Source organism: Chlamydotis macqueenii, chromosome 1 (genome assembly GCF_036417535.1).
Source record: "Chlamydotis macqueenii isolate bChlMac1 chromosome 1, bChlMac1.mat, whole genome shotgun sequence".
Classification (NCBI taxonomy): domain Eukaryota; kingdom Metazoa; phylum Chordata; class Aves; order Otidiformes; family Otididae; genus Chlamydotis; species Chlamydotis macqueenii.
Genome location: NC_141556.1, coordinates 152,525,628 through 152,551,388, shown reverse-complemented (window position 1 = coordinate 152,551,388; position 25,761 = coordinate 152,525,628). Strand labels below are relative to the sequence as shown.

Sequence of the window (25,761 nt, the reverse complement as noted above, 5' to 3'; positions counted from 1 at the left end):
ATACTTGAGACAGCTGCTGTGAATAAATTGGAAGGTGGCTTTAAGCTGTTCTGAACCTTTTCCTCTCAGAATCCCAGAAAACTTTTAATTGCATTGTTTTAAAGGTAGATGAAAAGAAGACTTTTCTGACAAGAATAACAAACTGAAGGCATGAAGAAAAGGAAAGTAGTCAGAACTGTGTCCTTGTATATTTAGTTGAGATGTTTTTGTTGTGTCAAAGTAACCCTTGTAAGCCTCAATGTAAAAATTAGTGTGAGGTTTGAGGATAGCTGTCATTGCAATAATGATGAAACAACTACACTGCACTATTCTAGATGAATATTGAACTGGAATTTTTCTGAGATGTCAAAGACCGAGGTTTAAGACTTTTAAGAAACAATGATGATTTGTTGGCTGGTTTAGTTTTGTTGTGGTGCAGGTTCAGCAAAGGGTCCAAAAGCACTATATATGTTTTTAATACTGGCAAAAATGCGACGTAAATGTTTGCTGAATTCATGGATTTGAATATCATGTTTGTAACAGCTGTGCTATTCAGTAATGTTTTAGAGAAGAAAGGAGTAGTCTAGAGTGGTTTGATTTGGAGCATAAATTCTTACTGTCTACAGCAGATTGTCTTGCTACGAACTCTGTGCACGTCATAAACTGAACACATGCATTAATTGTGCTTCTGAAAGGCTTTCTACATAAAACCTAGCACCTGATTTTAAGTCAGTTTCTTTTATTACAAAATTAGTATTTTCCGCAGTTTAAGTTCACTTGCTTTTGGTGGGAACCATATCAACAAAGATGAAACAAAAATCTCCTAGGTAATTGCTCTAGGTGAAATGTCAGAAAGTTTACCTTTATTTTGTGGGGTTTTCTTATTCTATAAAATATATACTAGTTCTGTTGTTGTGTTTTTCTATCACTGACTAAAAGCAACTTAGAGGCTATCATTTTGAAGCTTTTACTGTATTGTTTCTTTAACCAGCTGGATCACTGTAACATCAAAATTGTAAGCAGTCATCTAGTTTGGAATATTACATATGAGGTTTTCATATGTTGTTTTCTGAAGTATGAAGCATGCTCTTCAAGCCGTGTTGTATTACCTGTTAAAATGTCATTGACTCCTGGTGAAGAGTCTCTGTGTGTGTATATCCATATATATAAAAACTGATGATAGTAACTTACTCGGAATTATTTTGGACTTCTAATCAAAGGCTTCTCTTTTGAATAGCATTTTCGTGTCTATTTTAAATAGCTGTACTTGGGATGAGGCTGGAGATTGAAAAGGGGCATTCAATGGGAATGTGGCTGCCCTTTTTTTCTTTTTTTTAAATACCATTCAGTATGAATGCCAGCCTGTTTTCTCTTTCTGTTCTTTGTCTTTTGCTTCTTAATCATGCCGCTACATATTTAATTACTACAAAATAAGGGAGGAGTATGCAAGTACATGCACATGTATGTGTGTATGTATCATATATGTGTGTGTTTATATGAATACAGTTGGAGTGAAGGACATTAATTACACTACTTAATGAGTTGAGAGGTTTTTCATGTTCGGATCTTCAAAGCTGCAAACATATTTCAGTTTAATTATTAATAGTCAAAATACTGAATGAATATCATTAGAGACTTGAGTGTAAGTGAAAATGCAGAAATGGGAATAAAACCTAATACAGCCCATACAGGAGTTCAGGTTCCAGAGCTGCATGTTTCTGAGGTTTCATGTTTCTGATAAGCCACAAAGTTCAGTGCGAGGAGAAACTCCCGCAAAGAAAAATGGGAGGCAGCAGCTAGGAGTGGGACTTTTTTGGACTGTATCCAAAATGACATGAGTGATGATACTTGAGTACAGAACTCACTGAAGGGTGGGTAACAATGGAAAAAAAATGGCCCCACTGATCAGTGGACATAAAACTCTTCCAAAGAAGAAAGACTATGGACCCGGTGTAATCAGCATTAAGTATGTAATTGTTGGAGGGGGGGAGGTTTTTAAGCCTTTTTACTTTGTTTCAACACCACCATGTTTATTTTAAAATAGAGCAGAAGAAAAATATTTCCAAAAGAAAATTTAATTTGATGAAAAGGCAGCCAAAAATTAGTAGTATGTGCCTGCTTTGTAAAATTTTGCAAAGCAGCAAGTGTTGAGCCAGTTTTCAGCTGTAAAGGAAAGCTTTTAACAAACCTTTGCTTGTTCAAACATTAATTTTGCTAGATTCTTCTGTTCTCTTAGATAACGTGTCCCAAGCATATTCTGCACTTGCACCGCAGACCTAGCAGTCTGGATAAAATTTGCAGAGCTGAAACATCACAATTACTCCGAGTAACTGGAGCGTGGAATACAGATCAGCTTGAGTCAGAAAACTCTTTGTGCCTCCCCCACTTCGGTGCATCCCTGCGCCTGCAAGTGTGCAGGCTGATGTCATACGCCAAGCAACAGTCCCCGGGAGAGGAGCTGGACTGGGAAGTTTAGCGCTAGGAAATTAAAAGCTGCAGTCGAGGGGTCGCTGAGCCAGGCTTGTGCCACAACGCTCTCAAAATGCGGTGCCTGTGTGCAGTCCTCAGGCCCCTCAGCAGTGATAGCTCGTGCTCCATCTATTACAAAGAGAGACCTGCTTCGGAAGTGTAAGTTGGAATTTTAAACATAAGCGGTTTAGTTCCTGGATGGGCTTTCCTCAAGTTTAAATGGCTGTGCTTTTTTTTGCCTTCTGTTACTGTAGGCATATCTGAACTTGTTTTCTTCCTTCTCCCCAGTCTGATTTGCAGCTTCTAAGGCAGCTGTACCAAGAAAGATTGAATATATTAATAGAGCTGAAAGACACTTTTCATGGTGACCTTTAAAATATCTCAAGCTGTGAACTAACTCGGGTCTGGAGGGGGGAGAACTGTTCAGCTCGAGATTTCAGGATAAATGAAGCACAGCACTTTTGTATGCTTCTCTGCATTTTAGTCTGTAAAATGACGCAAGTAGTGAATTCAAATCTCAGCTGCCCCTTTCTCAAAAGGTACTTATTCAGGCAGTTGTGACTAAGTTGATGATTTCACTTTTGAAAAGTTTTTTCCTGTTCAGCTAAATGATACCTTTTTTTAAAACGTACTGCTTAGCTGTGGGCCGGAGCTTTATTTAGCGTATACTGCCTAGGAGAGTGTGGTACTTGCAGGCAGCAATTGAAATTGTGACATGAAAGAGCCATTGTCTTTGGGAAAGCAGCTGTGCTCTTAAGCTAGCAACACTGACTTTTAAGCTGCTAGTAATTAAAAGAAACAGTTGTGAACTGTTGTTATATTCAAACAGTATTTTAACCCACCCATATTTTATTGAAAGTATGTTCCTTATTGTATTTCTCCTTTGTGAATAAATAAAGGACGCTCACTTTAAGCTTTGAGCTAAAGTAACATCCTTTTCCCCAGATATTTTATCCATGAAGCTGCGGAGGTAGCAGGTGGGTTTAGCATGAGCAGACTGCCAGTGGGGTCTGCGTGATGGAACTGCTCAGATGAAATTTTGGGTACTGTTGTATTAAAAGATTGTGTGTGTGTGTGTTCGTTCTAGAGTTTGAACAAGCTGGCATGTCAGAACTTGTCAGAGGGAAGCACAGAAGTGTATGAAAGAAAACATTGTCCTCTTGGGAATGTTGGGAGGAAAACTACAGTCATTCAATTATAATTACACCTATTAACACTGTTCGATGTAAAAGGCTTCCTGATGATGACATTGCTAAGCGTGTTTTTCAGGACTTTGTGCGCATTTCAGACGAGCTGAGGTTTAAACTTGCTCTGTAGGTTCCTATACTGTGATTAAGTAAAAAGGAGGTGATAAACAACTTGTGTGGAAGAGCAGTTAATGGCTTGGAAACTGCAGCAACATTGTGTAACCACAGAGTGTGTTTTAGTTAAAGGAGTTGCAGAGTAGAGAGGGAAAAGAAGATAATATCAAATTTTCATTTCAGGTTTCCAGGTAGTCGATTTTAATTCAGTCCACAGTGAGGTTTTTTTTTCCTGTTTTCTGGCACATTTTTTTTCACAATGCCTAAGGAAGAAATGGAACTGTGATAATGAAAATTAGAAATGTGAATGTGGGTCAAATGGTAACCAATGTTCCTCCTACTGTAGAGGCATTAAATGAAAAAAAAATTAAATTTTAAAGGGGAAAAAAAAGGCATTGTGTTCATGGATAGCTCAGCAAATACCATTTATATAGTGCATTTGTCTGAACCCAGCAGGGTGGAGATGGCTGAAGTAATTAGGAATGAGGATTTTTTCATCTTTGCGATCTAAAGGCAAAAATCAGTGCTATTCAGAACGATGTTAAGTTGAACAGCCTGTGGTATTTACGATTGGCGCTTACTGTAGAGTCTACTGGTGTGTTGGGGAGAAAAGAGAAGCTGCATAGATGTGCATAAGGATTGTGCTGCCTGAAATGGGGAAGAGCAAACAAAATGCAAAGAATGAGCTTAAATGTTTACTTGAAGATACATATTAAGTACCATAGGTACTCAACTTTGGTGCTGATATGGGTGGAGATGCTTCCAGAGAGAACTGATGGATGAAACAAAAAAAAAAGGAGTAGCATACATGTAATCAGTGTCATATACGCAGTGAATTGACACTTAAACCACTGAGTGCCTTGAGACAGATGGGCTTTCACAGGTGAGCTTTAGTAAAGCTTTCTGTGGAAATTGGGAACCGTACCCTTGTTTGTCCACTTCATCACCTTGCTGGAAACTGCTGCCTCCCTTCAGCTGAGTCAGGAGAAGAGGATGTGCCACCACACTGCAGCCATTCGGCTTAGTGTTCCAGTGAATTAGCCTGAATCCTCGGTGAATAAGTAGCTGATAACAGTGTAAAACCAAAACATGAGTCAAAATCCTTAGTTTTGTTTGGGGTGCCACCAGAATCAGTTGTCAGGTTCTGAAGCTGGTGTGCTTTTTATGCTGAGTAAGGGCTGTGACTAAGAAAGTATAAGGCAAAGCAGGTCTTCAGGCTCTAGGTGTTCAGAGTTAGCCAGCTTTACTTCTTAAATCTTAATTTAAGCTAGAAAAATACTCAAGTTTATCTTTGTTGCATTGTTGTAGTTTTTCCATGCAAGGTACTATAGGAGGTTTTTTAATAGGTTTTAATTTTGGCTAAAACCTGGTCACGTCACAAGCTGATTTTAGGAGGCCTGGAGCTACTGATACGCGTAGCTTGAGGGGGGGATGTAGCAAGGTCTGCTTGGTGGAGCTATGGGCATTCTCAAGTGTGCCCAGCCCTTCTCTTTGCATCTTTAAAATGCAAAGCAGTTGCTGGGAAATCCCCTCACACGCTCTCCTGACTCTGCAGTTGAGTACAGCAGAAATCGTGCAAATACGTGCACTGGGGAGTGCCTGCGCCTGGTTAGAATGCGAGTGGAGTGTTCTGAAAAAGGTTGTGTAAGGTTCTGTCAGACCTGTCAATTCAGAAATGGTGCTGGATGTATTTAAGCAAGGTAGTATAAATAAATACCAATTAACTGATCTGAAGACAAGTAAACATTGGAGTAAACTGTATGGAAAAGTGCTTTCTCTTCTGGGAACTTGGGGAGGCTTTAGCAGCTGGGAGGAGAGAGATCCAGGTGGACTGGTGGGTAAAGTGCTTACATTGGGATGGGAAGGTTGTGGTTAATGTTCTTGTTCTGCTCTCTTAATCTATTTGGACAAATTACATTAATAAGGAAAATGTCAGTTCTTCTGAAATGAAGAAGAGTGCATGTGTGTGTCTTGGGGAGGTAGGGAGGTCTCTTTGTCTTAATCTATGTAATGATTTTATGTAATGTGACTCAGTTTGACTCATTGATAATCGAGCATGCATGTTATGACAATGTCCTATCAATATATTTTTATTAGGGAAATTGAGTCAAGATTTGCTTTCAATTCTGCATGGAAACACTATACCCTAGGTATAGTGAGATCCTTGCCCTTCCCTTTTTATTAATGTGGCCATAGTGTACAAGCATTCCTCCTTTATTGTAGTTTGGTCGTTGACACTGTTTTTACACTTTCTAAAAGTACTGAATCTGGAGCTGGCTACGGTTTCCTTTGAAAAATAAGACTGTGCCAATAACTAAAGAGGGGAAGAAAATTGAAGTAGTAATTCTGATTTACAGGAGTGTAATGCTAATGATCAGTAGAAAGTAAGGACTTTCTTTTATATTAAAGTAGAATTTTTGTGACCGTCACATGAGAATAGTGTTTTTGTTGTGGGTTGTTTGTTTTTTTGGTTTTTTTTTTGGAGAACTAGTTAATTTACTATAACAAGGGCTGAAAACATGAGCAACCCTATGTGCAGATGTCTAGAATGACACAACTTGAATGCGAGATGATGTTATCTTTTTAGTAGGCAGCTTTCTGAATTTCCTTTATTTCGATTTTGTCTTTAGCGTCCAATATTCTTCTGCAAGTTTTATTTTCTGAAGCCTGGAAATCAGCCCGGGTGCTGCCATACCTTCCTTTCCCCATGGAGGGGGCTTATTTTATTCCTGGTCGTTTAAACTCTAGAAAAGCTTGTCCTCTGAAACCTCTGCTTTATAAGGAAGCAGAAGATGTAGCTATTATTTTATGTTTCCTTGATAGCAAAGTGAGTGGAAATTATCAGGATGCAGGGCTTTAACTGAGTTAATGTAAAAAGCTGAGGGACTAGGCCAGTGACTAGAAATGGTTCAAATATGAAAAAACATATGGATAGGAGAAGTAGCAGTTCATCATATTTGGAGAGCATGGATTCTTACAGCAGCTTTGCTGTCAAAACAAGTGTGTTGTGTAGGTACACCCTCAGTGAAACCCTAACTCGTTTGAGAATAGATTGTGCAGTAATTATTTCTGTGGTGGTCTACTGTTGGTATGACTGTTGATTACTTGGTCATTTTGCAATAACACCTTGGATGTGTGAGATGAGGCCATTAAACATCTAAGTGTGGGAGGAAAGAAGGTGCTGAAACGTTCTATGTCTTCCCACTAGTGCCTGACACCTTAAAAATGTCATTGCTTGGTGAAATATGAAGCCGTTGATTCCTTTATGCTTGTGTATTACCTGTGTAAGCCACCTCTAAAGTCAGATGTTGTTCTAGAATAAAGAGCTGAGTAACAAGATACAGTGCAAATGGCTTTATTCTGTAATTATTGCTCGGATGGGATAGGATTTTGGAGCTGTCTTTGAGCATCCATGAGTTGCCTAGAACTGTGGTTTTGATCCTATGTCTGTAGTTCCCTGGATGGACCCCAGATCTGCAGGTGTCTTTGTTCCTGTATTTTATTTAATGCAGAAATTGATCACAACACTTAACTTGTACTTGAATTCCTTTTTGATTTATTTGGCCTCTTGTTTTATTGGCAGAACTCATTGCGAATGAAAGACTGAAATGAAGAATCAAATGTAATTTTAATTATCTTGATAATTTGATCTTAATTTGCTTAAATATCTTGTGTACACAGTGAGGAGCTAGGAGAATTCATGGAGGTGAAAGGTGCCAACAGCCCTGGGATCCTTGTACTGACCACGGGCCTCAGCAAACCTTTTATGCGTCTGGATAAATATCCCACGTTACTCAAAGAACTTGAAAGGCACATGGAGGTATATCTTATCAGCATTTATGTTCCAGCTTAATGATGATTTGACAACAATTATTTTAAAGGTACATGTCAAAAATGATGGGACCCAAAATTAGATTTGTTTGCTCTTCCGTCAGCCTTCTAGATAGGGGCTGCAATGGTTTAAAATTTAGTGCAGTAAAACTTCCTGTAAAAGCTAAAGGTTTGAAGTAAAGGAGGACAGGCTGAGAGAGTTGGGGCTGTTCAGCCTGGAGAAGAGAAGGCTCCAGGGAGACCTTATAAGCAGCCTTCCAGTACCTAAAGGGAGCCTAAAGGAAAGACAGGGAAGAGATCTTCAGTAGGGCCTGTTGTGACTGGACAAGGGGTAGTGGTTTCAAAATAGAGGGGGGTAGATTTAGATTAGATATTAGGAAACAGTTTTTTGCACTGAGGGTTGTAGAACGCTGGAATAGGATGCCCAGAGAGGTGGTGGATGCCCCATCCCTGGAAACATTCAAGGCCAGGTGGGATGAGGCTCTGAGCAACCTGATCTAGTTGGAGACGTCCCTGCTTCTTGCAGGGGCGTTGGACTAGATGACCCTTCAGGGTCCCTTCCAACCCAAACTATTCTGTCATTCTAAAACTAACAGGAGAAGCTGATCTTCACTCCTAGAAGAGTCTTGCAGGGTCTTTAGTTGACTTGACATTCAATGTCATCTCCTACATACTAGTTGAGGCTGTGTTATCTTATAGAACGATTGCTCCTTGTCATCTTAGGACCTCAGTGTGTCAAACAAAATAGTCCCTTTGACTTCTACTGAACACTGTCCAAAAATGATCTTTCCAGTTTGGAAAGGTGTTTGAGGAATGTTGTAAGTGGCTCTTCATTTTTTCTACAAGCCACCAGTGTTTGCTATAAGAATAAGAAGGCTGTGAAAAGAGAGCAGATAGATCTACAACTTCTATTTTGTTTATCTGTTTTTAGTTAAGCCTTAAATTTTTTTAAATTAATTTTACTCGAACTAAAGACTTTTTTATTGTGTATTTTCTCTGTTGTGTTTAGGATTATCATCCGGATCGTCCAGATATTCAGAAATCCATGACTGCCTTCAAAAATCTTTCTGTAAGAATGATACAAAATAGACTATATGTTCTAAGTAGAATATTTTCTAGTTTCATCCCACTCTATTGCTTTAAAGTGAAGGTTTTTTGTAAATGTTTGTATAGGAAATTTTTGAAAGCCTGGAAATTGATGCTGTTTGTGGGCAGAGCTAAGGATGGTAATTTGCTGGGGAGTTACAGCAAATAGACTATTGATAGAAGGGCCACGCAAGCATTCTGTACCTGTTGGTCTGCCCTCTCACTTGTGCTTCATCTCCCTTTCTACTGGTGGTAGCATAACTAGTGTCCTGAAGAAGGGCTTCTTTACAGTGCTTAAGTATGTTTTGTGAGTTTTTTTCTAGAGTGCAATCCTTGTAGGGGAATGGTGTTAGAGTTCAGGGAGAGCGGATGAAGGGGAAAGTGCTAGTGAAGCTCATAAGGTAAGAAACTTATAGTAGTAATTGGAGGAGGAAGCCTAATTAGAACACGACCTGTCTGCTGTTGTCTTGAAAAAAAAAAAAAAACAAACCTCAACTGCAACAGGCATATATTTAATGCAATCTCAGTTACAATCAGTTTAAATGTTTTATGTTTCCTGTTAGGAGTGTGTGCTGGTAGTAACCTGGCATTTTCTCTTTCTCTTTTTTTTTTTTTAAGCAGAAATTTAGTGTTATCTTTGTTCAGAAGAGGTTTGGGGTTCCCACTGTGTGGGTGCTTAAGACATTTAATAAAAATAGGAACACAAGGTTATATGCACAGTTAGCGTGGCTCTTTTTACTAAAGAAATATGCTTTGTGGTATGTGCATGTGTGTTTGTGGAAGCTGTATTACTCTTTTCTGGTAAGCCTAGCCATTTTTGATTGGAAGTACAAAAAGTTAAAATGTTGAGGAAGGAAAAATTTGAGAAACTGGACTATGAGTATGAATTTGGAGTGATAATTAAATTCAGTGTATTGAAAGGAGAAATAATATTGAAGTTAGCAAAACTACTTTTAGAAAAAGTACTGGTAGTAATACCTAAATGAAAATGCTTCAGGTTAGATGCTATCTTCTGTATACTCCAAGCACAGCAGTAAATACAACTAGTGGTATTTCTACCCTTAACGTGCTCCAAGTTGGTAAGAGTCAATAGAGATGGTATTTTTCCCTGTCCTTGTTAGGCACAATGTCAAGAAGTACGGAAACGGAAAGAACTTGAACTACAAATACTGACAGAAGCTATCCGTTGTTGGGAGGGAGAAGATATTAAAACACTTGGCAATGTGATTTACATGTCCCAGGTCATGATTCAGTGTGCTGGAAGTGAGGTAATGACTTTCTAATCTTTATTGTTCATCTGTCTTTCTGTTTCAAATAAAATTAATTATAAACATTATGCAGCAGAAATAGACAGAATGCTTCAGAGATACTAATTTAGGCTAAAGTCTTTATCTACTGATTTGAGGCTTTTGTTACAAAATGTGAAAAATATTTCTTTGGAGATGAATGGTCTCATCAGTAAAATTTACTGAAACGTAGCTGAATATAGCAGTTTCAAACATTATAAGATGACTTTGCAGGACTGTTTTTGAAGTGCATAACTAAACAGTGTTTTCCATGTGTAGTTATGTTTCAGGATCATTTTGCATAGCAGCTATTATGACATGTTTTAAATAACAAAAACTGTCAAGTGTTTTATTATAAGGTGTGTGAGGCATACTTTTTCCTCACTGTTTTGGGCACTTTGCTGAAGTAGTAACTTTTGACATACAAGCTTAAGAATCAAGTGGTTTTGGAGAAACAGAATAAGAGGAGACATTAGGAAGTCAAAGATGACACCACCAAAAGTCTGGGGTGATTTTCTTTAGAAATGAAACAGACAAACAAAACACACAAATAAAAGGTTGTCCTACCAGAAATAATGTTGAAGTAATCTTAAATGCAAGTGCTAACAGAAAGGAAACATTACACAGATTACTGACATGTTTTTACTGTAAGTTGTTCTCCTATATAATCAATGAAGCTTTGAACTTGGTGGGAGCTTTTGAATTCCAACCTCATTCAGTCAATTTCCTCCCTTATAACAAAGACATCCGTAAACACGAAGAAAGAGAAGAGTGTTTATACAATTGATTATTTCAAAATTGTGATGTTATATTTAACTTTTTTCATTTTCTTTTTTTTATAAGGAAAAGAATGAAAGATACCTTCTTCTGTTTCCTAACATTTTGCTAATGTTGTCTGCCAGCCCAAGAATGAGTGGATTTATCTATCAGGTAAAGTGATACATGTACGTATTTGTTGATGGGTGGGTTTTTTTTAAGTAATATTTCACAGAAAACTTGAAAGGATTGTCAAACTTCTGCATTTATAAAGATAAAAGGTGATTTCTGTAATAAGAACTGGTCATCTGTGTTATAAAATTCTGAGCTAGGAGCCTGGGTATGATTTTATTTTTTTAGCTGTTATTATGAGCAAAGTGAGGTTTTTTTGTTTGGGTTTTTTTTTTTTTTGTTTGGGTTTTTTTTTTTTTAAGCCTTATTACTGCTAGCTAATGGGAGGAAGTATCAATAGTTTTTTAGATCTGCATAGGAAAATGATGCTGTTGTACAAGTTTGTTAGTGCTCTTCCTACTGCTGTTTGATTCTTACCAAAACTACACAGCACTCCTAAGCTTACACTGGTGTGAGTTAGGCTGTGCAACCATCATTTTCTTTAGGTGTGTCTACATTAGTGTTTTGTCTTTGAATCAGCAGAGCACTTTTGAAATGAATCTTCTAGTTTTCCCTGTTTACTGATCTTTGAGTCACAGTGTAGAAGGGGTCTCGGGGCTCACAGACTAGTTTCCCTCTGGATGAAGCTGAACTGGAAGGCATGATCCAAAAGCACATGACTATTGGAGCAGATCACTACATGGACTGGCATTCAGTCCATGGCCCTGGCCTAGAGCTAGCCCAGTGTAACAACACCCGAAATGCATACAATGTAGCCTTCAGGTCCTTAGCACCAGGTGTTTCACTTCAGAAATCTGTGACTTGCTGCTGGTAGACAGGGTCTTTGAGCTCTCTAGCAAGTTTCTGAGCTGAATACTTCTTGCCTGTTTCCCCACTGCAGCAATAGAGCAGCTCTGCTCTAGTGCAGGAGGATCGGTGCCAGTTGGGTTGGCTCTTCTAGGACATGTTTCACAGAAGCACCTGTATTCTGGATGTGTGGTTTCAAACACTCCTGAGAGGTGAAGTTAAAGCAGATGCACGGTCTTTGAGTTTCTGAATTCTTTATAAATATTCTTCAAATATTATTTGACTTCCAGACATCACAGTAAAACACCAAGAGTTCTAAAAGAAGCCTGAGATTTTACCTGCTGTAAGTACTTATGTAAATCAGGCTCTTGCAGTTTGTTCCTTTCTCCTGAGCAGTGATTCATCTGCCATGAAGGAATGCTGAAGCATAGTCATTCGGGGTTTCTACATGATCAGCTACATCCAGTCACACTGTGTGACTTTTCTTAGAGCAATTAAATTCCAAAATTCATCTCTGGATTCATATCTTACCTGCCATGGTAGTAGCTGGATTTGTCTGAGACTGTGTTGCTTTAGGTGGTTTGAACACACAATCAAGTTTCTCTTTGCTTTGTGCTGCTTGTCAGAATTTTTGGCCAGTGCTTTATCCCAACATGGATGGAAAAAAAAGATATTACAAAGGACAGGTGAAATATGCCAGTTGAGATACATCCAGAATTTCTGCTGAAGGTAGACTCTTGTGTACTGATTACAAAGGCAACTGGCTGGAACTTTAGTGTATTAACAAACAATATGAAATGAAACAATCTGTCAGGCTTAATTTTGCTCTCCTTTTGTACATCACACTTCTTCCTCTCTCCCACCTTGTCCCCCAGGTGGACAGATTTGTTCAGTAAATAAGCAATTTTCTGTGCATTTGTCTTCAGCTTCTGCTCTGTATGGCCACAGCTCTTTCTCAGTGTTTACTGTTGAACCTTCTGTTGAATGCAAAACTCTTAAGTTCCTCATAACTTCTCATATGATTGTCCCAACACTGAGAACTTCTAAAATATTAATGACTACATACTCGCAACAAGGCAAATTATTTCATCACTGTTTGTATCTGTCTGGATTGCATAACATGGGCCACCTGGACTTTTCTCCGGAGATTCCTGTCTCAGAACTGAGATGGATACAGGCAGAAGATGATGCAGCTCCCTCAGTCATTCCCAGGGAAACAATACCACTGGAGTCTGCATCCTATGCTACACCGTCCTTGTATTTCTGAATATTTCAGTCATTAGCAAGGTTCAGATGTTCTGGCTGATAGTGCTGATACCTGCTGCATGAGCTAATTGGGAGAACTTTTGGCAGTGGTAAACTGAAGTCACAAGGGACACAAACCATGCTTTACAAGATGGCTTTACAATTGGGTTGGAAAGGACTATAAATGATTCATGAGTTCAGTTCCATTTTCTCTGTGTTTTGCTGACTTTGTCTCTCAGGTGGCTCAGGTGATCTTTGTTCTCTCACCAGTCTTCTGCTTAGTGTATCCTCGTATTCCCTTTTCACCTATTGCAGTAGTTCTTCCACCTCTTTGTGTGACTGTATGCTGTGTGATTCATGAACCAGCAAACACAGAAAAACAGAACAGAGAATTTTAGGCTGCATTGTCGTGCACAATGTCACCATGTTCACGTAAGTGGTGAAGCTATTACAAGAAAACTTTTCCTTTCTCTTTGGTATCTTGGGCTTGAGCATGCTCTGTGCGTACAGAATACAGAGTCATTTTTCAGTTTCCAAGTTTCTGAGAAACCTTTGTCCATTCTGCAGTTATTAGGAAAGAAAAAGAAAAAAGAGTTGGTATTTGTTTTCCCCTCCATTGGAGCCAAAATTCCACAGTACATAGTATTTGCACTTTTGCCAGCGTGTGCTGAATAGTGTTTCTGTGCAGGAGAATACAGGACCTATCTTAAAGAACTTTTATTTAAGCTGTATTTTTGGTAAAGACTTTCATCTCCGTAATATTCAGCCTTATTTATTCTTCTGTGTTTCTAATGGGTCAAAAAGTTGTCCTGAACTGACATTTTTTTCCCCACCTTGACTGGGTTTAAAATGTGTGGTTATCTTCTGCAAAATTAATACATTCTTCTGAAACTTTACAAATGTATTTTTACTGCTTTGGTTTTCTTTCCCCAAATATTTCTGAGTGAATTTAGTAGTGGTGTTCAGAGACATAAATCTTCAGTAAATAATAAATGTATTTGTTTAGTGAAATTTTCCTTTCTAAATCTGCTTGTACCACAAACCTTATTTTGAGAGCCAATCAGCTTGCAAACAAGTGTACTTAAAGGTGACTCACCATTGCCTCTAGTCATGTAATATGGATGACCCCAAAGGTCTGGGTTCCAAGAACCTGAGGCTATGATGAATGACCGCTGTTAGATTTGTATGGATTTCATGGCCTGCATAGGTATCAAATAGACTCATTGAAGTCACAAGTGTCATTTGTGGAAGTTGGGCATCTTAAAAACTTCCATTACAAGGTCTTTGTGTGAATTTTTAAATGTTTTCAAACCTGTCAGTGGGTGCATGTTTGCCACTTTACTGTGTGTGTCTTTGTTCGTGGCTTGAAGTTTATTTATCTGTTACTTGGTTTTGGGTTTTTGTGGTTCTGGATGTAACTTCAATGTTACTGCTTGTTTTTTTTTTGTTTAGGGAAAATTGCCAATGACAGGAATGACTATCACAAAGCTAGAAGACAGTGAAAACCATAAAAATGCGTTTGAAATATCAGGTATTGACTGTAAATATATTTATTTACTACTTACTCCAGGATATGCTATTTCAAACATAAAGTATTCTATCTGAACAGAGGGAAAAACTTACTCATTGTGAGAGTAACCAAGCACTGGCACAGGTTGCCTTGAGAGATCTCCATCCTTGGAGATACTCAAAAGCTGTCTCACCACAGTTGTGGGCCACGACCTCTAGGTATCTGTGCTTGAGCAGGGCAGGTGTGTGACCGAAGATGTCCCTTCCAGCCTCAGCCACCCTATAATTATACAAATTTTGTAAGGCAGCTTCCCAGAGCCTCACTTGAAAGTTACTTTTTACTACTTCTAAGCAATTAATAAACTGTCTTTGCATGGGCTTCATCCCCAGATTTCTGTATTTTAATGAATGGAGGCAGTAGCCTTGCGAAAGATCCTGTATAACGAAGCAGTTCAAAGTATGCTACTCTCTGGAAGAAAATAAATTTCAGAGACTCTGGAAGAACTTTTAAGCAAGAGCTTTCTTCTAGAAATGGTCTATCTCTTTCCTGTGAGACCTTTAACTCTGCTAATGATGGTTGCTGTTGTGCTTACTTTGGGTGATTTTTGTCCATTAAGTCATTTGTTTCAGCATGTACTTTATTTCCTTGGGGGATTTAAAGGACAGTGGGAGCAGGGTCCACACAGTGGAGCTTTTGTATTTTCATTCATTTCCTGGATCAATTCTGTCGCTAAGCAGTTTGCATTTAAGTACAGTAATTTTGACCCTCTCCAGTGGCAGGCAGTATCACCCATCAGTGCTATGAGGCAGAGGGAAGGAGCTGTTGATGGTGCATGTTCTTCTGAGAATAATGGTTATGAAGCTGACATCAGATGAGGAGTGTGACGGGTTAAAATTGCAGTTAACTCCAGAAATTAAACTAATCTTTGGTTAATCTTCCTGCTGGTTTCCCAAGTGACTTTTGCCTTAGCTTTAATATTAGATTCAGGCCAACTTCATGCCTTTTCGGAGAGAAGATCAGTGAACTGTACTTTGTAATTTTTTCCTATATTGTAGCTTACAGACTCAAGAATAATGCTGTAGGCTCTATGCTGGCTTTCCAGGGGAAGATGGAGAAGCTAGATGAGCCGGTCTCCTACATCTGTTTCTTGTCATTGAAGCTTGTATTTAGTTACTACAAGTGGGGAAAACAGGTAGAACTCCTGTGTTTGACAGAGGAACAAATACATGGAAGAAATGTCTCATACAACATGGAAAAGTGAGATGCTGTTGTACTGAAAATACAAGTTAAAATCTTTGCCTAACACTGAGGGGATATAATGTTTTAGGAAATTAGTGTCTTTGTAATCATGCCAGATTGACTAAGTTGTTTTTCTGTGGTTTCCTACATTTTCTGTTTTCTGTCACCTAGGAAATATGATTGAAAGGATATTAGTGTCTTGTAACAACCAACAAGATTTGCATGAATGGGTGGATCACCTGCAGAAGCAAACCAAAGTAACAACTGTTGGGAATCCCACCATTAAACCTCACTCTGTGCCATCTCACACGGTAAGAAGTAGCTTCTGGATTGAAGTGAATGAGCAGTCTATGCAGAATTAAGTTACCTGGCAAATACACCACCATGTAAAGCATTTGTTTAGCCATTACTAACAAGAACTGAATGTTATGACTGTAGTTTAATGGGTCAACAGATCATTCTGGTCTTAATTGTGTGAACAAAGAATAAAATGCTTAGATCTTGGCATAATAGTCTATTGGAGTAAAAGAAAATTCATTATCATTACTTTTTCTATTTTAACCAAGTAACACCTCACCATCTTTTAAGTATCCTTAGAACCACAGGTTTTAATCGGTGATGTACTTGACAGGCTGTGGAGAAACAATTTCCTGAAGTTATTATATTTGAATGGATCTAAATTTAGCTCCATCCTCAGTGGTGAGAGAAGTTGTAGGAGGGCTTCTCTTGGCTATTCTTTATTTAGTGCGTGCTCTGTCTGTGGTAAATATTAAAAAAAAATCTTTAAGCTCTGATTTTCCAAATAATAATTTAGTGTCAAAATTTTCAAAGGCCAGCTGTAATAAATGGAAGCACCAGGTAGCATGTGAGGTTATTTTGCCAGTCCTTGATGACATTTGATGTTTCTCTTCCCATCACCTTTGTGTCTTTGACAGCTTCCTTCCCATCCAGTAACACCCTCCAGCAAGCATTCAGACAGCAAGCCAATACCACTGACTCCTGCGTACCACACTCTCCCTCATCCGTCACATCATGGGACTCCACATACCACAATAAACTGGGGACCTCTGGAACCTCCAAAAACCCCCAAGCCTTGGAGTCTGAGCTGCTTACGACCCGCACCGCCATTACGGCCTTCAGCAGCTCTTTGTTATAAAGAGGTGAGATGCTGCAGCCAAGAAACATGACTGTGTAGCAGGCACAGGGAAGTTTAGCTTTCTTTTTTACACACCACTATTTTATTTTTGTGCATGTTTTTATGTAAAGATGATTGAACAGCCAGTGTTGAATCAATGGTAATGGACTAGTGAATGCTGTTTATTTCAAACAGGAATTTAGTCTTGCAGCTGACAAAATTCTAAAGCTTATTAGGAGAGGCTTCCCCCACCCCCGCAAGTGCTTCCATTTACTTTCACTCTTTATCCAGTTAATAAATAAGGTTTGTTTTTTTTTTTTTTTTTAACTAGCAATTCCTTTGGTATGTTGATCATCCAGGCTTATTGCAAAGCTAGTTATTTGCTAAGCACACTGCAAAATGTCTAGGATAAGGGATCCTATGGTGCTTCAAAATGCTCTATCAAATCATTCTAAACAGCTGTGGTAGTATAACTGACTCTTGGTTCCTCAGTGTTTACCACTGTTACTAGATAACAATAGCATATTTAAAAAAAAATATGGTAACTGTCAGAATATATGTAATGTTGGCCATCAGAATCTGATGGCTAATGTTACTATTAGCAAAAAAAAAAATTATACTTTCAGATGCTGTTGTATTTTTAAAATAGCTTATGATATGAAACAGGAATCTATTCCTAGAAAGATAAAATATGGTGATTTTAACCACAAAAAGATGGTGATGGTACATTAATTTGGTCCTGCCATGGCATTTTGTGTGGTTTTGTAGATAGTAAGAAAATGTTAGATTTATGTTGGAAGAATGAGGTGGTGTGAGGAGAATATTGGATGCTCTGTGGCTTGGTGATACCTCCTATTTCAGTATCTTTGTCACGTGTTCTTATTATACTAATTTAGTGGGAAGCAACAGGGCCCAGAAAGAATCGTGCAGTTCTGCCTAAGAACATTTTATTCTGCAAGAATGAGATGTTGACAGAAAAAAAAAAAAAAAATGTTTTGAAGACAATTGCAGTTTCTTAGAAACTGTAGCCTAAACACTATGCTCCAGTGTGGCCTGGCTGTGGGTTTTTGTGATGGCTCTGTGTGTGAGACTTTCTTTTCTTTTGCAAATTCCCTAAAAAACATGGAAAAAGTGATAGGTTATCTGCAATTGTAGGGTTAGTATTTAGGCTTAGTCGCTACAAGGGGTTCTTCTGTTTGGCTGTAATATATGCTCATTTTGTAATTTTAGTTAAATTCCTTTCATGTTTTCATGTGTAGGGCACTGAATTTTTCAATGTGGTAAAATCTCAATCGACTTTACAGTGTTTAGCATACAGTGATGTTCAAAACCTATCTTCATCTTCTTTAGTCTGTCCTGCTCATTCACCTTTTTACTTTCTTGTTCTGTATTTTTATAGAGGATGTCTTGTATCCTTAAGGTAAGGGGTAGACCAGTATATTCTTTTTGTTCCTGTAACCTAACATTGTTCCTGTAAATTAGCATGACCACATTTTGAGCAGAAATGCTGTATTTGTTGCTGTATTTTTTTTTGCTGTAGAGCTTTCTAAGAACAGACTTAAACACTTAAAAATTCTGGCTTTGAAAAGTATACTACCTGCCAAGCTTCCTTGTTAGGTCCTTTTTTACCTGCTTCTAAGTAGAGAAGTGAAATGGGTTGTCATTTCAAAAGTTAAGGAAAAAAACCTGTGTTGATGTATGCCTGCCTCTTCCCTTCGCTCTACCTCCCAAACAGCCTGCATGCTTTTGCAGCAGCTTTTCTGTATATTTTTGTTAATAGAACAGATGACTTCGTGTCTAGTTGGAGGAAGGGTAGAGAGGGAATCAGCCAGTTCAGGTAAATTGGATGTGGCAAAAAAATATTAGTAAACTGAATTTTGGTGCTGTTCAGTTGTTGGGTTGTTTGTTTGTTTTTTTTTTTCTTTTAGTTAGTAACTCCTGTATACATCTTGAAAACTAAACTTTTAAAATACTGTAGAGAAGCTCTACTCTATTTTTATTTTCTCTGCACAGGATCTCAGTAAAAGCCCTAAAACCATGAAAAAGCTGCTTCCCAAACGCAAGCCAGAACGGAAGCCATCAGATGAAGAGTTTGCACTGAGAAAAAGTAAGAGAGACTTGAACAAATGTCTGCTTAATACAACAGCTGGAATTAACATCAGTTTAAGTTCTGTGAAAGTTAGATGTACAGTGTAAGCGAGTCATCTGGTTTCCTCTCTCTTGTCAGGGGAGAGGGGGTAGGTATGTCCAGAGGGTGGCTTATTTTACTCATCTTAACTGCTTATGTCACAATGGGATTAGTTGCTTTCTAGAGTCTTCCTATTGACTCCAGTGGACGTGTACTTGTGAAGTGCCTGTTTCTATCTGTTTGCTAGAGAGGGAAGTGAGACTGAAGACTAGTTGCTTCCATGATCACTCTTTCTGTGGTCCAACACTCTGCTGTAATCTCCTAGAAATAAGGTCATTTGCCAGTGTCTGTGTCTGAATAAATTGCAGAGCTTTAGACTGTTTGAAGTCTGAAGAACAATGCTGAACCAATGTAAACTGATGAATATATAGAAAGACAGAAGGGTGAAAATCTGGATATTGGGATAACTTGGCATGGAGGGAATATTAATGTTAACAAGCAAGCACAATACTCATTTAGTTTTGCCAGTGTCACTCTAATTTTTCCTTAGAAATTTGTGTGAATGAATAATCCAATTATTTGTATCAATAAAAGACAGGATATGTAATCTGAGGGCCAGATTCTTTTCCTGCAACTTTCGCTTTTCTGTCTGTCCTTTGCTTGTGGACTTTTTAATGTAGAGACTGTACCTTGAGTGTTCAGTGCATGAAGTGTGTTACTGCGAATGTTGTCTGTCACTCGTTTATATAAGCTTGGAGAGAAAAAGCTTTTCCTCAGGGCACGGTTAGTTTGTCCAAGGTGGAGGTTCTGTGTGCTGTGAGTTTCATCTGGCAAAGGTTAAGGTAGTGAACAGAATGGTCCTGTCTTTATGCATATGCAAGTGGATGTTTTGGTTCAGGATATCTTTTCATTACAGGAAGGTAATGGAAGGTTTAGGAAAAATGAAAGTACTGCAGTACAGTATCACTTCAGATATTGGAGGATGGAGATTCAGTAGTTGTACTGACAGCAGTAAAGCTATCAACTTGCAGATTTAGAAATTATTAAAAAACACATCATGAGAGGAGATCCAAGTTCTTTTTTTGGGGGGGGCGGGGGCAAGGAGAGGCTCTGTAGTTTGCAAGTACATTGTTCTGCTACTGGTTAAATTAACACCTTTTAGCATTTTGTATGTAGGAGAACTTTTGATGAAAGGGATTTTTGGTGGCTTTAATTCAAAGTGTTACTTACAGAAATACTTATGGATTCTTGATATTGATATTTTTTTCCACCTTTGTGTCAGTAATTAGAAGCTTCTTTTATGTGTCAGTGCTCCTTCAACCTTTTCCAGCTTGTAGAGCTTTAAAAGTTTTCCACTGAGGAACTTCTATTGAACTTAAAGGTTATTGATACATAGGTTTGGATTTTATTACTTATCTTCTCTGGAACCTAGGGATTTATGGGCTATGTTTTGAGAACTGCTGTCTCAAATTATCATTATAACAGACAAACCAAAATAAGTAAGGTGTTTCAACTGAGTGCCTTCACAATACTTCATTTCAGAAGTGAAATATTTGTCCTCCTACTGTAATAATATGGTGCTGCATTCCAGTCACAACAAAATCCAATTATTTTTCCTGCCTTGAAAGAGAAATAACTTGTGTTTTGGAGTACCTGTGTCTCTTAAACTGTGTGAAACTACATCAGGTCAAGATAATTTCTTCAACAGTTTGTCAGCTGATCCTGACAACTGTTTGGACAGTTGGCTTTGTTCTGGTGATAATAAATCACAGAAGCTAACAGGCTGCACTGACTGACAGAATATTAGTACATTTTGATGTTGAAGGCAGTTCAGATTCATGCAGCAGAAAATCTTCAAGGCTAGCTTTTTCTTCGAACTTTGGGGGGAGGAAAACAGGAAAATTACTTTTAAAACAAGAAATTGTCTTGTCCTGCACATAGACTTGTGGTTCCATCTACACTAATGGTAGAGGTACCTCTAGGTTTCAGTTTGACTGGAATTTCACTTTCAATGTCTTGAATGTACGAGTAATTACTCTGACTTGGGGTGTTTTCAAAGCATTTCAAAATAGTATTCTGTCTCTTTTTAAAGTGTTACTTTTGCTCATTGAAGTTTTGATTTTTAAAATTGTATGATTAAGATAATTTTAAAGGATTGTTTAGTCTGAACTTGGGTCTCAACTCAAATGTAGTAATTTAGAAAGGGTTTTCTATGTTAAGAAACATACCTATGTTTAAAATTTTATTTTTTCCATTGATTCTAGGTACAGCTGCTTTAGAAGAAGATGCTCAAATTCTTAAAGTCATTGAAGCATATTGCACAAGTGCCAAAACACGTCAAACACTAAATTCAAGTAAGTTAGAAAGTACTGAAATGGCTAGCTAAAACATAAATTAGGTAGTTTGTAAATAGAGAGGGGTATGTTCTCAGGCCTTTGCAGGTAGCAAGCTGGACGTGGAAGAAATAATAACCTATTTCTGGCTTAATATCAGTGCCAGGTGTTTAAGTATTGGGCCTTGGTTAAAGACTGTAGTTCTTTCAGGTTAAAAAAACCAAACCAAAACAAAAAAAAAACAAAACAAACAAAATCAACCAAAAAAAAAAACCCACCAGAAAAACAAAAGTGACTACTTGTCATGGTTTAAAATTGCTCAAAACGGTCAGCAATGAAGGAGAGATCTCTGAACTGAATATGACAGTTGATCAGTATGCTCTTTGATAAATTTCAAGAAGCTGGTAAGTAGTGAGGAGGAACGAAGTAGTCATAATAATTTTGGAGGAGTGTATTTTTGTCTTGTTCTGTTCAACAAAGACTTTTGCTATGGGAAAGTAACCTAGACCTATAAAAATTCATTAACTTTTATTACCACTAGTTGTTTCTAGTATTAATTGCAAATTTAATCCCGTCTCATAATTTCAGGAGAAATTGTTCTCAGATCTGTGTGTTGCTTAAAGCCGTTTTTAGTTTCTCAGATCAGTACCTAGCTTATTGAAAACCTGTAATGTGCCTTTGGGGTCCTTCTTCATTTAATCCAAATCAAGGTTGCCATGTGGAGTTCCTCTGTATTGTAAGTAAAACATTGCGCAAAGAAGGGGAGTCCACCAGCATCTGTTCCGCTTACGCGAGGAAGGAGAAAATGCTATTGTGTTTGTTCCCATTTGCACAGTTTTTGCAGTGTTGAATGCAGATTTAATTCGGGGATCCTTGGAACACAGTATAATGATCCTGAAGTACTTGGCTGGTTTTGCTGTTGTCAGGAACATTATAACTTACTCCTTGTCCACTAAAGCTATTTAAGTTTGTGATATTAATCACTGTTACTGCTACCCATGGTGCTCTGTGCCTGTTTTGTTCCAAGTAAAAGCACTTTATGCTGACGCTTGAGGAGTCTCAAAATGCAGTTGCAAACTTAGTTCATGGATTTTCCTACTATGTGTTCACTTACTGCTATCACCTTGGAAAAAAAATCTAGCTAGTTTGTATTAATATGTAGTTTAAAATGGGAATATGGCCCTTGCAGTAGATTGTAGAAACTTCTGAAGTAACAGCAAAAAAAAAAACTTTGTTTCAGTTTTTATCACTCCAAGGTGATAAAATTAATTACTACTATGTAATTTTTTATTAATACTAATCTATTTTATAGCCCTACAGTCGTTAGAGTAGTGTGTTTAATTGGATAAAAGGAAATGAATGTGTTCAAAATTCTGAAGATATACTGTTGTTCCAAACAAAATTAAGTTGGATGATTGTCAGGATGTTTAAGCAGCAGTGATCTGTTGCTTATTTCCGAGGATAATGTGACAAGAAATAGTTGGGGAAACATTTCCACTTACACAGTAGTGTGTATGTGTGCAGATACAAAATTGATATGATTTTTTTTTTTTGCTTTTTTGCCTATTTTTTCCTTTCTATGTATATTTAATAAATATACATAGTGCTGTAGGTATCATTGCATACATCAGAAGTTAGCAGCTTTTATTTGCTCTTAATTGCAGCAAATGTATTGTTTTTTATCGGTGAAGCATGTAGCTGCTTTGTTTGGAAAGAACAGTGTTGTCATATAAGACTAAGTTTCAGAAGATGAATTAGTAGACTGGAATTGGAGTTGGGGGAAAAAAATCATGCTGGCATTACTTCTGTGGGAGCAGTAATCAGTGTAGAAAAACAGAATGAGAGAGTTGCCTGTCATCCCTGAAGTACGCCCTTTTTTTACATACTCCTTTCTTACCTCTGTGTTAATATATTCTGCCTGTCCCTCACTACACTCGTTTGGCAATTCTCATACCTGCACCTTAATCCAGAGCCCAGTGGGTGCTCTTTTGGTAATGTCGATTCGACAGAGCTATGGCACCAGTGCAGACCAATAGGGAGTGGCGTTAGAGGTAGCAGAGCAACTTTTTTTGCAGTTGTTTGAGTGGGGAAGATGGGGGGTTTGATATGTCTAATTTATCTATTTTGCAATATCATGTGTATGGTGGCTCATAGCGTGGCCATTTACATGGTTTCAGTCCTTGGATATTGGTGGACCTTGAAAGAAAGAAAGAAAAAAAAAAAAAAAAGGAAGTGTCCTTAGCTGTTTGACCAACTGCCTTAATCATCTTAAAGTATTTAATTGGTAAGATAGATTCAGACAGAGGTGTCTAGGAAGTGGTGCATGAGGGTTTGGGATGGACCAGACTGTGTTTCTTGGCCCTGTGAGTTAATTTACTACGTTGATTAAACAAATAACAAGGGATACAGGCACAGAAAAGCTGTACTTTGACAGTCCCTTTGAATGACTGCAAGATGTTGCTGCTGATTTAGAAAGTCAGCAGCCCTGCTCTGCATGAGAACCTTTGCTTTTTCCCCTGCATTTTCCTCTTTACAGTGCTGACACAAGCACTTCTGCAGCTGTTGTGAGCTGGTGGGGAAAATACCTCCTTGAAAAAAAAATTTTTTGTAGAGTATTTCATCTGAAACTGTTCCCTGACCTGGCTCACCAAGCAGCTGTACAAATGACTGTGTCATTGCAAGGGAGGGAAAGGATGGAGGTACAGATGTGTGGTGGGGAAGGGGCTGTTGCTTTTCACATCAGCGCTGGATCATGCTGGCTTACTGTGTTCATTGCTCTGTCCCCAGTCAAATCCCCCCAGACCAGAACTTGACTCTGTACTTCAAAAAAAACCTAACTCCCTCTTCCAAAAAATCTACTTTCAAACAAGATTTTGGTTATTTAAAATTCTCAACTGAGGCTGCTTGGAAGCTTAAAAAACACTTTAAAAATTGTATTGTTATATGCTAAGTGTAATTGATACCTAAACCCCAAACAAATTTAAAAAAAAAAAAGAAAAAAAACTTTGGTGCCTTTTTAACAATATTTTCTCTTTTCCTTCTCTTCCCATCACCTTTTTGCTTTTATTTCATGTGTTTGGTTGTGGCTATTCCTTACGTTCTCCTCCTCATCCCACCTCTGCCTATCCACATCCACCATTTCATTTCACCTATACATCCTTAGCATGGCAAGGCACTGACCTGATGCATAATCACGTCTTGGCTGATGATGACCAATCAAGTCTAGACTCCTTGGGTCGTCGCAGTAGTCTTTCTCGTTTGGAGCCTTCAGACCTCTCAGAAGACTCTGACTATGACAGTATATGGACAGCCCATAGTTACAGAATGGGGTCTACATCTCGTAAGAGCTGTTGCTCATATATCTCTCACCAGAACTAATGCACTTCTGAGCTTTTTCTTAACAAATGCTTGTTGTATCACAGCCTGCTTTTCTTAGATGTTTTCTTGCTGTTCCTTGTCTCTTTAATGTGGTATTTTAACAATTTCTGAGGGAGCTTCTGAAACTTCGGTTTTACCTGGTGGAAGGCTCTATTGCCAGTTCAATACACGTACAAATAAGTAATTCTAAAAAGTGTATATCCTGATAAGGATGGTATTTCTTGAGGGTTTTTTAAACTGACAGACGTTAATTTGTAGCTCTGAATAATTTTTTTTTTTTTTTTTTTTTACTTTGTCAGTGTAGCAACAGGTTGTTTCTTCTTTTCTTTTTTTTATTTTGGATACAGCACATTTTTGTATTTTGTACTGAAACCATACTGGTTTGTGAGCTGAGTGCCAGCAATATGGAAATACCTTAGCGGTAGTGGTTGGATTTTCTACATATTACTAACAAAATACAAAGCTGGTAGAGTAAGAAAAATGCAGCTTAAAAATAAGCAGTACAAGAGCTGTAAAATCATTCAGATATTCACATACCTGACCCATTTGTTTGGAAGAGCTTTTGCTAATCCATAAGTAATTCTGTTTTTATACTTGTTGCTTAAATGTTTATACGAAGGACTGCACTGCTCTCCTCCCACCCTAGTCTGGCGGTTGTCATGAAAACCCGACAGTCCATGCTCATTACATGCAGTGTTTTGATAATCTCATGCTACCTATGGTCATACTGTCACTTCACTGTATGCAGTAGCGTGGCAGAAAGCAGAGTCTAGATGTTCACTTGCCTGTTAAAATACACAGCTCTCAACTCTCATTTGACGATTCTTCTTGAAAAGACGAGATGAAAATGGTTCCCCTGATGGAGACTCAAGTGTTCAGCATCTGAAACTTTAGGTACAGCTGCAATCACACTGGCTTGTTTGAAGTTCTGAATAATAGACTGCTTGACTTTTGGGTTGTACTGTTCGGAGCGTGTCCATGACAGATTTTTGTCTTGCAGCTTCTCTCACAAGCAGGTTTGTTTTCAGCAGCAGCTCTTCACTTACAGTCGTGTTGGCTTTTCAGAGACCTGTGACACACTGTGCACAGCTGAAGGTCTTGAACCTGCTCTTGGGGCACTGCTGGGGTGAAGTGTGTGCATTCTGTCTGTGGATAATGTAATTGGCA

General features: G+C 38.2%; 1 protein-coding gene across 3 annotated transcripts in view; it reads left to right on the top strand.

Annotated features, from left to right (window-relative positions):
* Nucleotides 1-25,761, top strand: part of ARHGEF7 (Rho guanine nucleotide exchange factor 7) — a 121,246-nt gene that overhangs the window by 81,086 nt on the left and 14,399 nt on the right. For 2 of the 3 annotated variants that reach the window (XM_086770457.1, XM_086770472.1), the window contains 10 exons: nt 7,431-7,569; nt 8,590-8,649; nt 9,788-9,934; nt 10,796-10,882; nt 14,324-14,402; nt 15,792-15,931; nt 16,556-16,780; nt 18,769-18,862; nt 21,148-21,237; nt 24,380-24,556. In XM_086770457.1, the coding sequence (XP_086626583.1) occupies nt 7,431-7,569; nt 8,590-8,649; nt 9,788-9,934; nt 10,796-10,882; nt 14,324-14,402; nt 15,792-15,931; nt 16,556-16,780; nt 18,769-18,862; nt 21,148-21,237; nt 24,380-24,556 (1,238 nt within the window). The remainder of the gene's footprint in view (nt 1-7,430; nt 7,570-8,589; nt 8,650-9,787; nt 9,935-10,795; nt 10,883-14,323; nt 14,403-15,791; nt 15,932-16,555; nt 16,781-18,768; nt 18,863-21,147; nt 21,238-24,379; nt 24,557-25,761) is intronic. The other variant, XM_086770463.1, reaches the window with a different exon arrangement.